This window comes from Schistocerca nitens, chromosome 4 (assembly GCF_023898315.1).
Source record: "Schistocerca nitens isolate TAMUIC-IGC-003100 chromosome 4, iqSchNite1.1, whole genome shotgun sequence".
NCBI lineage: Eukaryota > Metazoa > Arthropoda > Insecta > Orthoptera > Acrididae > Schistocerca > Schistocerca nitens.
In genome coordinates, this window is record NC_064617.1 from 755110160 (window position 1) to 755125240 (window position 15081).

General features: G+C 38.3%; 1 protein-coding gene across 6 annotated transcripts in view; it reads left to right on the plus strand.

Annotated features, from left to right (window-relative positions):
• LOC126253044 (uncharacterized protein C2orf42 homolog) overlaps positions 1 to 15081 on the plus strand; it is a 258388-nt gene that overhangs the window by 53673 nt on the left and 189634 nt on the right. For all 6 annotated transcript variants that reach the window (XM_049954119.1, XM_049954115.1, XM_049954114.1 and 3 more), the window contains 2 exons: positions 3406 to 3594; positions 7537 to 7671. In XM_049954119.1, the coding sequence (XP_049810076.1) occupies positions 3406 to 3594; positions 7537 to 7671 (324 nt within the window). The remainder of the gene's footprint in view (positions 1 to 3405; positions 3595 to 7536; positions 7672 to 15081) is intronic.

The window sequence follows — 15081 nt, forward strand, 5'->3', positions numbered from 1 at the left end:
GATGTGGATTCTGACCACAATATATTGGTTATGAACTGCAGATTGAAACTGAAGAAACTGCAAAAAGGTGGGAATTTAAGGAGATGGGACCTGGATAAACTGAAAGAACCAGAGGTTGTACAGAGTTTCAGGGAGAGCATAAGGGAACAATTGACAGGAATGGGGGAAAGAAATACAGTAGAAGAAGAATGGGTAGCTCTGAGGGATGAAGTAGTGAAGGCAGCAGAGGATCAAGTAGGTAAAAAGACGAGGGCTAATAGAAATCCTTGGGTAACAGAAGAAATATTGAATTTAATTGATGAAAGGAGAAAATATAAAAATGCAGTAAATGAAGCAGGCAAAAAGGAATACAAACGTCTCAAAAATGAGATCGACAGGAAGTGCAAAATGGCTAAGCAGGGATGGTTAGAGGACAAATGTAAGGATGTAGAGGCTTGTCTCACTAGGGGTAAGATAGATACTGCCTACAGGAAAATTAAAGAGACCTTTGGAGAGAAGAGAACCACTTGTATGAATATCAAGAGCTCAGATGGCAACCCAGTTCTAAGCAAAGAAGGGAAGGCAGAAAGGTGGAAGGAGTATATAGAGGGTTTATACAAGGGCGATGTACTTGAGGACAGTATTATGGAAATGGAAGAGGATGTAGATGAAGATGAAATGGGAGATAAGATACTGCGTGAAGAGTTTGACAGAGCACTGAAAGACCTGAGTCGAAACAAGGCCCCGGGAGTAGACAACATTCCATTAGAACTACTGATGGCCTTGGGAGAGCCAGTCATGACAAAACTCTACCATCTGGTGAGCAAGATGTATGAGACAGGCGAAATACCCACAGACTTCAAGAAGAATATAATAATTCCAATACCAAAGAAAGCAGGTGTTGACAGATGTGAAAATTCCCGAACTATCAGTTTAATAAGGCACAGCTGCAAAATACTAACGCGAATTCTTTACAGACGAATGGAAAAACTGGTAGAAGCGGACCTCGGGGAAGATCAGTTTGGATTCCGTAGAAATGTTGGAACATGTGAGGCAATAATAACCTTACGACTTATCTTAGAAGAAAGATTAAGGAAAGGCAAACCTACGTTTCTAGCATTTGTAGACTTAGAGAAAGCTTTTGACAACGTTAACTGGAATACTCTCTTTCAAATTCTGAAGGTGGCAGGGGTAAAATACAGGGAGCGGAAGGCTATTTACAATTTGTACAGAAACCAGATGGCAGTTATAAGAGTCGAGGGGCATGAAAGGGAAGCAGTGGTTGGGAAAGGAGTGAGACAGGGTTGTAGCCTCTCCCCGATGTTATTCAATCTGTATATTGAGCAAGCAGTAAAGGAAACAAAAGAAAAATTCGGAGTAGGTATTAAAATTCATGGAGAAGAAGTAAAAACCTTGAGGTTCGCCGATGACATTGTAATTCTGTCAGAGACAGCAAAGGACTTGGAAGAGCAGTTGAACGGAATGGACAGTGTCTTGAAAGGAGGATATAAGATGAACATCAACAAAAGCAAAACGAGGATAATGGAATGTAGTCAAATTAAATCTTGTGATGCTGAGGGGATTAGATTAGGAATTGAGACACTTAAAGTAGTAAAGGAATTTTGCTATTTAGGGAGCAAAATAACTGATGATGGTCGAAGTAGAGAGGATATAAAATGTAGACTGGCAATGGCAAGGAAATCGTTTCTGAAGAAGAGAAATTTGTTAACATCGAGTATAGATTTAAGTGTCAGGAAGTCGTTTCTGAAAGTATTTGTATGGAGTGTAGCCATGTATGGAAGTGAAACATGGACAATAACCAGTCTGGACAAGAAGAGAATAGATGCTTTTGAAATGTGGTGCTACAGAAGAATGCTGAAGATAAGGTGGGTAGATCACGTAACTAATGAGGAGGAGGTATTGAATAGGATTGGGGAGAAGAGAAGTTTGTGGCACAACTTGACTAGAAGAAGGGATCGGTTAGTAGGACATGTTTTGAGGCATCAAGGGATCACAAATTTAGCATCGGAGGTCAGCGTGGAGGGTAAAAATCGTAGAGGGAGACCAAGAGATGAATACACTAAGCAGATTCAGAAGGATGTAGGTTGCAGTAGGTACTGGGAGATGAAGAAGCTTGCACAGGATAGAGTAGCATGGAGAGCTGCATCAGACCAGTCTCAGGACTGAAGACCACAACAACAATCTCTTTCTTTCATTTACTGTAATGTCTTTTTTTGAATCAGTGACAACCTCTTATCCCGAACTCATGTACTGTAACAAAATTTGGGTTATACTAAGTGTCTCCAGATTAACATAGATCAGATTTGCAGAGATCAAATATCTGTTCCTTTGAGTTTATCTCTTTCTTGGTGTGTTAGTAAGACACTTAATCTTTTTGTTCCAACTTAATTTTAATAAATATGTTGTGGTGTCATGATTCAGCACAGAAAAATAATTCAACCAACGCAACTGTATAATAAATAATACTCGTGCTTTTGTAACACTTACATTTCAGTTTAGTAAAATCTTGAATGATGAAATTAATTTCTTTTCCCAGAATGAGGTTAAGCTGAAGAGGAGGGGGGGGGGGCAAGGGTAAACAAATTCAAGAAATTACCATCAGTAATTCACAGCTATTATTTCAATTTTAACATAAAAAGAGAAATGCCATGTTGAAGTTGATAGAGATTTAATCTTGCTGCTGGATTCTGACTACACTCCCACAGGGGTAATAATTTCTTCATTCATATAGTTCTCAGAAAGGTTGCTCTGCTGTTGTTACTATGCAAATGTGTGCATGTATATGAAACAAAATACATAGAATGGAGATTTCTATTAGCAAAGAGACAAAGTACATGTTATTTAGCGGAGAGCTTTGCACCCATATATACAAAGGTTCCATCCCATATAGAATAGGTTGCCTGTTTTGCTCTCGTGGTAAGTAGTTGTGTGATACTGTGTAATTTACAGGACATAACTTTAATTCCAACTTGTTATCACTACACTTTATATGGTTACCCTTTGAATGAAGGGGGGAATATGATGACTACTCATTTGGTACACGTTTAACCAACATTTTGGATCTTTGAACCAGATGGAAACAGGATGGCATTCTAATGTAGTGGTGGTGTCACTGTTCTTTTTGAAGCTAAGATTATGAATTGGAAATTATATCTTGCCATTCAGGAAGTTGATGTTCAGGGGTGAAGTTGAGCATAGAAATGTAATGGGGAGAATGTAGTGTTGAGGAAAAGGAGAAGGAGAGACATAACATAGTAACTTGAGGATGAGTAATAGGAGAAAAATGAAGAAAAGTATTCATTGGGTAGTAAGCATTTCAAACCATCTTATTGAGCCCTTTCTCCTGTGAAAATGTGTCACCTATCATCAAGAATAATCTAAAGGCAGTTTGTTCTGTTTTTCCAGGTTTATTCAGTGCGTGTTCGGGACAAAGGACCTGACTATCGTGGATTTGTTCAGCTCCCTGTTGTGCAGCATGCAACAGAAACAGATTCCAGTTTAGAAAATGAAGTGAACTTGATTACACAGACATCTGCTTTGTGTTTTGTTGACACTTGTCAGAGATCATTTGATGCCAGTGTCCTCAAGTGTCATGTAAGCTGTTATTTGTTCTTGATTTTATGATTTATGTTTACATTAGTTTTAGAAATTGGAACAGGACAACTGATGGCAGTTATAAATTCGGATAACAACAGTAACAGTACTTAGCACTCCTTTTGATAAAGTCTAGCTGAAAAACAATTTCCAGCTGCCTTGATCTGTTTCATGCAATGTATACAAATTATTTTACATAACTGCAAAGTTGGTCTCCTGATTAAAGACAAGGCTGGTTTCTTCTGAGAATCAGATCAGATCGAAGAAAGCACACCTTACTTACCCTGGTTGATTTTATATTGGCGGGATTGCCAAAGAAAAATATATTAAATAAATTTGTTGTTGTTCACAAATGGTGAAACACAAAAGTAAACCTTTGATGTGTATGCTGTCTACTAAGAAGTTTCTACTTAGAACTTGTCTGTCGCAGAGTAACTTGTATGGGCTGATAAATGATTAAAATCCAACATATAACTTGCAGTAACAAGTGAGTGTGTTGTAACAAGTAATTTTAACTGGCAACAGATTCAACAATTAACATTTCTGTGTCATAACAAAGAACTGTCATTTTATTATTGCACAGTATTTTGACAACTTCCCTTGTTGTCAGTTGCCAAGCACAGTTCCATTACTTGCTTTTTGGATCCTACTCAAAAATGTAACTGGCACACACTGTATGCCATCATAACAGTTGTTTCTTAGCTCCATTAATCAATAAGACAGCCAACAGAAATTGGAAACCAATGGAAAGGCAAATTTATGGGTAAGATGAATGCTGAAGACAAAACCATTTACCAAAAACTACCTTAATAGGCACTTACCAGTGAGCGGACAAAAACCATTGAGATATTTTGTGGCATGATTTAAGCAAATGAATTGCCAGATCCCACACTTTAGTTAAACTAAAGTCTCTATCTCTATTGATTAAATTATCCATCACTCCAGTTTCAATTGCCTCCTTCATTACACTGTCCCAAAAATTATTTGCTTGTACCACAATACCAGCATCTTTGCATTTTATTTCTTGTTGTATTGTGGTACAATACACAATGTGTGGTTTTCATGAGCAGTAAAATGGGCGGAAATGATGTTTATATTGATCTCTATTCCAATTTTCTGTACAGGTTCCGGAACTCTCGGAACCAAGGTGATGCGGAAGGATGTGTGTGTGTGTGTGTGTGTGTGTGTGAGAGAGAGAGAGAGAGAGAGAGAGAGAGAGAGAGAGATTCCAATCTTTTATTAGCCTGTCTCCTCTCTTCTACTCTGTCTCTGTCCATCTTCCCCTCTCCCCTTCTCTCTTCATGTTATCACCGCCACCTCATTAGGAGGCTGGTGGTACTTACCCACAACATTTCTTTCCAGGTCATAAATAATATACGTACTAAATTTTGTTGAAATCATTCCAGGGATTTAGGATGGCTTGTTACCTGTGGCTTTGCCCGTATACACCCGTCAAATATATTCCACTTGTATTTAACATATTTCACATGTATTTGTACGTATATCTCACCTATAACTCTAGTGAATTTTGCCCCGTAGTTTCATTTTCATACAGCTCAATGACTATGATGTCGTCATTTCCTGAGCTACATGTTGAACAGTGACATCATTTTGCTCGTACATTCAGCGGTCTGTATGAATACTGCGAGTAAAATTTGTTGTGAACATAGCTAGTAGTAAAGGAGTGATAAATTAAAACATTATGCCTGATGCGGCAGTTTTATTCCATGAACAGTGAACATTTACTAAGTGATACACTTTTTTCCCTTTCATCATTTTATGGGGGTTGTCATTGAGAAAAAGTTTTATGAAGTTTTGATTATGTGTAAAGTTTGTTGCAAGTCACTAAGCGTTCTCATTCTCAAATACTGGATGAATCAAGTGTGGGTGTTCGTGCATTGTGGACTACACCTCCTTTTCACCCCCACCTCCTTTGATAGGTAGGTACATGTACTATAAGTATGCACTTTTAACCATATGAATACCAATTGTGTTTCACATGTAGGTATGTGTACTATAAGTATGCACTTTTAACCAAATGAACACCATTGTGTTGCATATGATCTGCTCAAGTTTACGCTATATAAAATGAAGTATCATGATCGATAACGTACACTACGTGTGACATTGTTAACTCTGCCGTGCATGGAATGATTTCAACTTGCTTATGAAAATCACCCATTTACTCCTGTCGTTAATAACAATCATTGACTCTGTTAGCTCAGAAGTGAAACAGCTCTAAAAGAATATTATTTTTAATCTTTTTCTGCGCCATAATATGACGTCATATTGTTTAGTACCTTGTATTATATTTTTGTAGGTGCTTGAAAATGGCACCAGAGCTAAAATTGTAATAGTACAGTAAAATGAGATGAATGAAGAAACATAGCTAAGAGCAAAAGGTGTCATTTAAAGAATTTATGGACTGTTACAAGAAGTTAATCTTCTCAGAAATGGCACCAGCAAATGAAAGGCACACAATTCTTTCATCTTCATTCGTGTCAGTTCCCTATGTGTGTGGTTAAGGGCTGCCCCTGGGCACCCTATATGTTTTGTTTGTAATATTTCCCCAAAAAGAGAAAGTAATTTGACGAGAGGATCTGCCAAAAAAGCTGAGTAAAGTCTGTGTTGAGCTTTTTGCCAATAAATTTCAGTGGGGTTTGAGTAGAGTTGTAATTTTGTTGTGGTTCCTCTCTTCACCCATTTCCACTAAAACAATCATTGGGATTGGTTGGTGCTAAGTTTGGTACATACTTCACAGAGCTCTTTTGGCATGTCCTCTTGTCAACTCAATTTCTCTCAGACAGAAAATATTATCAACAAAGAGACAAAGTAGCCATTGGCAGTTGGTTTTAAACAGCAAGAATCACATACCTTCCATATCCTAGCACCATTGCTGGGAAGTTTGGGAGAATTCTTTGAACATATTTTACGTGTTGTTGTAGCCTGTCTTTTGGTTTTATTGTTTAGCAGTGTCAGGAAATAATTGTGAGGGTGGCATGCAGTGTGTACTGTTTGGAGTTTGGTTGGAGTCCAAACAGCAAGCAACAAGCTCTTGCACTCAACACTTTATGAAGACAGTTGGAGAAGTTGTTGAGATATAGTGCAAAGATAGAATGACAACTAGGAAGCATACTCAAATCCATGAAGAAAGCTTGAAGGATATCATACCACATTATGCTCTTGGATGATATGCAATGCCTGGTCAGTGACAACACACGTGCAGCATCTTGTCCTTCATGTAGTCTTTTATATCAGATTTTCACTTGTACATTTGGTAACATTTATTCCCCACACAGTTTACTTGGTTTTCATCAAATTAAATTGTCTCTAAATTTTTGAAAGATATGAACTTCATATTGTCAACAATACAAAATGCTTCCTTCTTGTTATACACTGTGAAAGTAAGCAACAAATAGTGTGGGTTGAATTTGCTCTGGTTGCATTGTAAGCTTCTGGGTCCTGAATATGCCATTTGTGTACAAGGAAAATCTTGCACGTACCCTGCCTGCTTAACTTTGGTCTCGCGAGCCGCCCCCCCCCCCCCCCCCCCCCGCCCACCCCCCACACACACATATATAAAAATGGCAGTAGACTATGGTCAGTGAATGAAAGGGGGTATTTTATATTGTATAGGATAACAATTACAACACACTGAAAAAAGAAAGTAACTTCTTTGCAAAGTGCATAGGGAAATGAGCTGTTATTAAATACAACAGATCAAAAGCACAGAGTGCAAAGTACAAAATGCAGTAATAAATTTTATCGAAGATCTTAGTTAATGGAACTGTTATTGCACACATTGAGTCAGTAAGTTGTTGATTTAAATCTTCTGTGGATAGCTCTTAGTCAAATTTGTATAGAGCTTCTAATTGTACCAGGCAGTTCACTGTTATTCCTTTTATGTAAATTATGGATTGTGATTGCCTTTTTTTTATTCAGGAAAAGTCTGACACGGTGACATTAACAACATGTCAGCACATCCGTGCTGCAATGCGTTGTTTCACTGAAGCTGTGCCTCTAACTTTGAAGGATTCTGTTCTGACAGCATTGAATATCAGCAACGAGATAAAAGAGGTCAGTACGGGTTTATAAGTCAGTGAGATTTATATGTATTGCTGTAATGAAACAATAGAGGCAAATGATCTTTAGCAAATGAAGTCGTCTTGCTTTCAGCTGTTAGTGGTTTATTTTACAATTATAATTTTGGCAGTATGCCATTTTCATGCTTCTACAAAAATAATGCAACATAATGAGAACAATGTAAAGGGGAATAAAAGTATGTACAACCAGTTATGCAGTTTGTTGATATTCATACATGTATATGATTTTGGTATATTGATAGGTTCATGTTAGGCAGAGAAAGTGCATATTCTCTTCTTATTTTTACTGTTTATCATCCCTGTTCAACTTACGTGTAAGGCTACACTGCTGACATACACTTCCAGAAAATACTTCCAAACACTCCAATTTGTATTTGAGTTAATGTTGTAAAATACTTTCTGTAAGCAATGCAATGCAATGAACTTACGTTTTCCTTTTTCCAGCCTCTTTTCTAAGATAAGTAATACAGCAGGAATTGCTTTGGGTGTCCCAACATTTCTCCAACGTGAACACATCATCCCAGATCGCCCTAGTAGGCCTAAGAAAATAACTGACAAAGGCTGCCACATAATAAAGCGTACCACAGAAACCAATCTTTGTTTATCTCTGTTGACTATTTCAGAGGACTAGTGGTGCAGATGAGTCACAAAAACAGGAATTTCGTGAGTGTGCTGCTACCCAGAAACCATTGGTCATGACAATGAATAAGGGTTCACTGTTTAGTACACTGCAAACAGTGCTGTTATTGGTCAGTGGAGCAATAGAAGAAGATTTTATGGAATGAAGAGTCACAATAGAGGCTTGTAGGCCTAGTGAATGATATTTACTTGTCCGTCAGTGAAATTTGGTAGAAATGTGCATCATCTTAGACTCGTCCTCCTGGTTTGTCTGACAGAATGATTTCAGAAGATTATGAATGATTGTAGCATGCCAGAATGAGATTTTCACTCTGCAGCGGAGTGTGCGCTGATATGAAACTTCCTGGCAGATTAAAACTGTGTGCCCGACCGAGACTCGAACTCGGGACCTTTGCCTTTCGCGGGCATGTGCTCTACCATCTGAGCTACCGAAGCACGACTCATGCCCGGTACTCACAGCTTTACTTCTGCCAGTATCTCGTCTCCTACCTTCCAAACTTTACAGAAGCTCTCCTGCGAACCATGCAGAACTAGCACTCCTGAAAGAAAGGATATTGCGGAGACATGGCTTAGCCACAGCCTGGGGGATGTTTCCAGAATGAGATTTTCACTCTGCAGTGGAGTGTGCGTTGATATGAAACTTCCTGGCGGATTAAAACTGTGTGCCCGACCGAGACTCGAACTCGGGACCTTTGCCTTTCGCGGGCAAGTGCTCTACCATCTGAGCTACCGAAGCACGACTCACACCTGGTACTCACAGCTTTACTTCTGCCAGTATCTCGTCTCCTACCTTCCAAACTTTACAGAAGCTCTCCTGCGATGCTTTCCATATTGTGGAAACAGTTTGTCAAATGACATGATATAATAATACAAACATTCCTTCCTCTAAATTCCTGGTTTTATTTACAAACAGGAAACACATGATAGTAAAATACTTAGAAACTATGTGTAAAATTGTGGACATATACTTTTACAATAACTATAAACATTTAGTTGTTCATCAGTAAGTAGTTTTGCAAGACTCGGATCAGAGCCAAGTGTGGGAATTCAATGCATCAGTAGGGCATGGCTAAATAGAGACTGCGCCTGTGATCTGTATCAAGTGAACAACCTGAAATTAGATGCCCCCCCCCCCCCCCCCCCCACACACACACAACTCAGATTTGATGTGACAAACTGTGTGCAATGGAAATGATTGGGAAATTAATGGCCCTGCTGAATTAGTTGTGGGTATGGTCCTTGCCAAAATCAGTAATAGTAAATGGAGCTATGGGCATAATCTAAGCACTGAATTCAAAGATAGGTCACTTTGAACAACATTTATTGTTCCAGAATTCAAAAGGAAAATTTAAACATGATTTATAAATGAAATAATGACTTCCCAAATCAAACAGATGTAAGAAAAACTTGAGCATCAGAAGAATCTGTCAGTGCATTCAATTAACATAAAAACAACACTTAGTGGCAAAGTCTACAGGAAAGGGAGAAAAAGCATCTGGTACTAAATTTGCATTGCACCAAAATAAATTAAACACAAGATTCTGAATTGGGCATGATGATTGCATCTAGCATTGTGGGGTGAAGAAAACACATGGAGGCACCCCGAATATCTGAGTCATGAGTGAGCCATCAAAAACAATGTAATTCCTAACTGCAGAAGCCGAAGTTGAAATCGTAACTGAAGATGAAGTGCATCTTTAGAAATGCCCACAGGAGAGACAGTGGAAGGATCACAGTAAAGTTCACCGACGAAGTCTCAAAGAAGAGTCCCCAAGAAAACCCGCTCCTCAGAGCTCTACATGGAGAAGTGGAGAAGTCACTAAAAACTGTCTGTGCCAGTGTGCCAGTTTGTAAGACATATGTCCAGTGGGATGTTTTGTGTAAACCGTGGTGTCTCTCCTCTGAAAAGTTTATTGATCCACTGCCATCTGTAGATTTTGCAAATGAAACAAAATTTTAACAATTCAGTACAGACTCTCACTCTCGAAAAAGGTTGTGGCTCAGACCAATGCAAGCAAATCCATACTTCTCTTTCTTGGGAAAAGGTGCATTAACTTCCACTCTGTGTACTTTTTTAGGCACCATTAATTATATTGTCTCCCACTCTGTGTGATAGCAGACAGTTCAACAACCTCTATGCTCTGGCATCAGAAAGCGGTGCAGGCACCTTTCCAAACAACGGGCTAAACATTCTGAAAGTTTCACACACATGCAGACCGGTAATGTTGTCTACTGGGTTGTCCGCTCATACTCTTTCCTTTTACGATTAGTGTCCAGCTTGTGTCCAGCAAGCACTACAATGGGCAGTTTGTTTGACTAGGACATAGTGTAAAGAAATGCACAGGTCATCTACAGTTTCAGCTGTTCCTTTATTCCACACTGCTGCAGCTATTTTGTAAAGAGCATCTGTCAGACACGTGTGCAGTTTCCGTGAAAAATCTCCCTACTTTGCCAAAGTGGTGCCCTGAACACACAGCCTGTGAACTGGTGACCGACCACTGCACCTGGCTCCAGGGGGGCAGGGGAACTGCTCTCTGCTGCGACAAAGCTCTTAGAACTTGAGAAAGTTGATCCCAGTGGGGGCTGCACCTTCCAGTCAGAAGGCCACCTAATGCTGGAAAAGCTTGCTGAAGCCCGGCTTTCATGTGTTTATCGATGATTTAGAATGGATGCATTTCTTGGTTCCACTGTGTTGTCTAGCCTTATATTGTCCTTTTGAACCAAAGCCCTCACTTTCATATTTGAAAAACACATACTTCATTTATTAATATGTGTTTAATGGCTGCCATGAAAACAAGAGACTTTAATGTAATTTCATTTATTAATATGTGTTTAATGGCTGCTATGAAAACAAGTGACTTTAATGTAATTTTGGTTAATTTGACATTGGTGGTAACAAGTCACATCTGTTTACGGATTGTATTTTGGTAATTGGAAAAGTGTCAAATTTTGCTAGGTGTTGTCGCTTGTCAAGTGGAGAGGCACAAAGTATAAGCATGCTTTTTAGTTTTACCTCTTTCTTCCAGGGCACAGTCTACTGAATATATAATGGCTTACTGCAGATTTATTCTTGAATTTTTTTGTGATCATATTTTGTTATTGTTACTGTACATAACTGATGTCACCATATGACATTCGTGATGTACCCATTAGCAGAAAAGCTTCATGATCAGCAACAATGGATCAATATTCAGTTATGTGTCTGTAGGTAAATGTTTTTAATTTTGCCCTTAAAATGAATTTTTACCCTTGCCTATCAACATAATACATTCTGGTTCTTTTCTTGATCCCATCTGTGTACAGTAAATAACTTCGAGGGAAATTGGTGAGGTGCTGCAGTTTAAACAGTTTTCAATATTAAATGCAGCACATTATAGTGCTGACCAACTGGAAATGGAATCACCAACCTGGCTAGTCATTCAGAAATGTTTTCTGTGAATAAAAACTGTTCAGGCCCCACAAGGTATCCTAATACAGAAGGAACAGTGTTGAAGTACTTGATGAATTAGTCTGATTTATGTTTTTGTTGCTTCTGTAAAGTACTCCAAGCAGATACTAGGTTGGTACTCCTAACATTAGCATAAACATTTTATTGTTTTTGTTACCTGCCTAAACTATTACTCTGTTTTCAATCTGTCATTGAAAGCAGTCCTACTCTTCTCCAATGAATATCATTGCTGTTACAGTAATGAAAAATATTGATTAATCTTTCATTGTCCAAGCTAGCTTGAAACTTCATTCAACTTCTTTGTTGTACTTGCTACCACAACATGTAAGACTACAAAAAATAATGTTTCAGTGTTTGATGTTCAGTCACTTCTGGAATTTCATCTTTTTAACATTCATAATCAATGAGCAGGTCAATGAACTACTGTCCAAAACTGAACACACTGAAGCAGATGTAAAAATATTTATTTACTGCCACATGATTCTTTTGAAGATTTCTGACTGGAGACATCACAGAGGCTTTTACCAAGCCTTAACAATTTACGGTTCACTAGATGGCAAGTTCTGTTAATATTCCAAAAAACTATGCATTAATTACATACAGGGCATTACCTGCTGCTACTAAGAATAATTTTTGAGCGCTTCTTCCACTCTCTTTTGTTTTGTGGTTCTGAATGTAGTCTAAATAGAAGCATATTTTTACCAATAATTTAAAAATCATATAAATTGCCTTACTTCATACAGTTTACCCTAGTGAAATTTTCATTCTGGATCATTCCATGTCAGTTCAACCAGGGGCTCCAGCTCATAGTCTCAGATTTGACTGAAATTCAGTACACTAATTCTACCATGTGTGGATCACTCATGTACAAAGTATTAGTTTCCCCTGCCTGCCAATTAGTTCCAGAATTATGACTTGTAAAAGAAGGTGGCATGACCCGTAAATTGCAACCCGCATCTGGCAATCTATCTTCAGACCCAACTTCAGGTTTTAATAACTTTGGAACTATTCCACACAGTCCAGTGAAATTTTTACAACCCAGTAACATCCATTTAGAGAACACACTCCATGAATCAAAACACCAACAACATATTTCTGAGGGAAAATAAAAAATTCCAAAATGTGATTAAAAAAATGTAATACATTAAAAGGTAAATATTGTAGGTGCCCTCTATGCCAAATATAATTCACTAAAAAGGGGATAATTTTTTTGTGGTAAGCTTAATGTGGCCTAAACACACACAGAACTCATCATGCCCATGTCAGGCACAAAAACTGAGTTACATGCACACGAAAATACAAAAATTTGAAAAATTATCTGAAAAACATGGATTTTCTAAGTATGGTAGCACGAAAGGGACAAGTGGTATCCAAGCGAAATTTCACACACTGCATAAGTAGACCATAATGATATATATCTCAAAATTTCAGCATGTTATTCCAAGACATTTGTGTACAATGGAAGTTGACAGATGTATTTGGTGATGTGGCCATTGTTCCACAACACAATTTTGTAAAAACATATCGTAAACTGTTCTGCCTTTTCTTATCCTCTCCCACAACTGTTTAATCACTAAGCAACAACATATAGACAGATTAACACAACCTATTAATGTTTACTGCACCTCAACTGCTAAAAACCAGTCGATTGTGCTTTGAACAGAATTTCTCCCACACTTTAGCTACTGTACTCTGTTCATTGAGTGGCAAATTGTACTGTCTTCCTGACACTGTGGTAGGAACTGGAACTTGTCATAAGAATATGTTCAAAAGGAATCCAACACCTGTCTATCAAATGTGGCCAATGAAATGATCTTGCTGGTCCTGCTGGTGCCATGAAGTTCACAAATACATCACCTTCTGCTTCACAGCACTCTGCAACACATCCTAAGTACCATTTGTCATCGTAAACAGCAATAACATAGCAACCTGGTTGTATGTTGCTGCTTTTGCTGCTGAATACTGAGTCAGACACACTGTGAAGACACATGTTGTGCATGAACCTATAGTTATAACCGGATAGTCTGCTCATCTGCACATTGTTAGACAGTGAGAGAAGTCATCATGATGGCTCCTTGTGCCTGCAACAGTTTTAACATGTTCTATTCTGCTTTTTAGCAACTCTTCAACTGATTTCACCTCATCTTTCGAAACATGGAATGATTGTATGCCAGAGGTATTTTTCTGTACCCAGGTAAATAATTGAAGAGGTGTTAGAATGCTACCTTCTATAGGGTGCTGCAGACTAGCTTGTGATGCCATGCGCTTAATGGTAGCACCAGTACCATCACATACATTTTTACCATGACTTGTTGCGAAAAAATTCCATTCTACATGAATCTGAAAATCATGGTAATCCATACATAAATTTTTGAGATTTTTACAGTTTTTGTACTGACTAGCTGCCCCATCACTGAAATATTTCGCAAAATGTATGTGAGACAGCCTGTTTTTCACATATGCCATGACAGTGTGAATGTGGGCATGAACTGCAATGACATCATGAATTAAACAGTCACTAAAAATGCACAGGTTCATGACAGACATGTCACCTGATTCACCTCTATAGTAAATCGCAAATGGCTGGAGAGTTGCTTGACTGTTATCCCAATGATATCCTTGGATGGCATCTTGAACGATAAATGCATAATTTTTAGAGAAGTCTAGTATTACTATCATTTCATCTTGTTTCAAATTATCCTTACAAAACTGGAGATAAGCCGATTGTGCTGTTGCTGTGAAACTGTGTGTGGTCAGTTTTGTCCGTTTTTTGACAACACATTTCAACAAAATCTTCCACTGTACTTTGCTTTGTTTCAAGACTTGTGCAATCCATGTGTGTCCATTGTTTATAAGAAACAAGTTCATCGTCATCCATAAGGAGTTCACTATACAGTTTGTTATTCATGTGTTCTGCAAGATTTGCCTTACCAGGACACTTTTCACACCTGTGTATCATGCACTGGTAGGAACTGATGTCACACACTAGCAGCTTCATTGCACCTTTGTAATCCAGACCAGAATCCTTTATAGCAGCAAATATCAGCTTAGCATTTTGATGGGTTTCACATACACAACCATTGTGTGTGCCCCTTGCACTTACAGGCACAACCCATTTTGGCCGAAGATTGAAAAAAGATGGTAAACCTACTTTGGTATTGAGATACTTTTCCTTGAATTCTACATATAGTTCTGATATGTTGCATAGCAACAGTCTTTTTTGCATCTGTACGCGTACATTTCCCATTTTCACCATTACATAGTCCTTTTTTTCCAGGCATTATTTGGCTGTAGTCA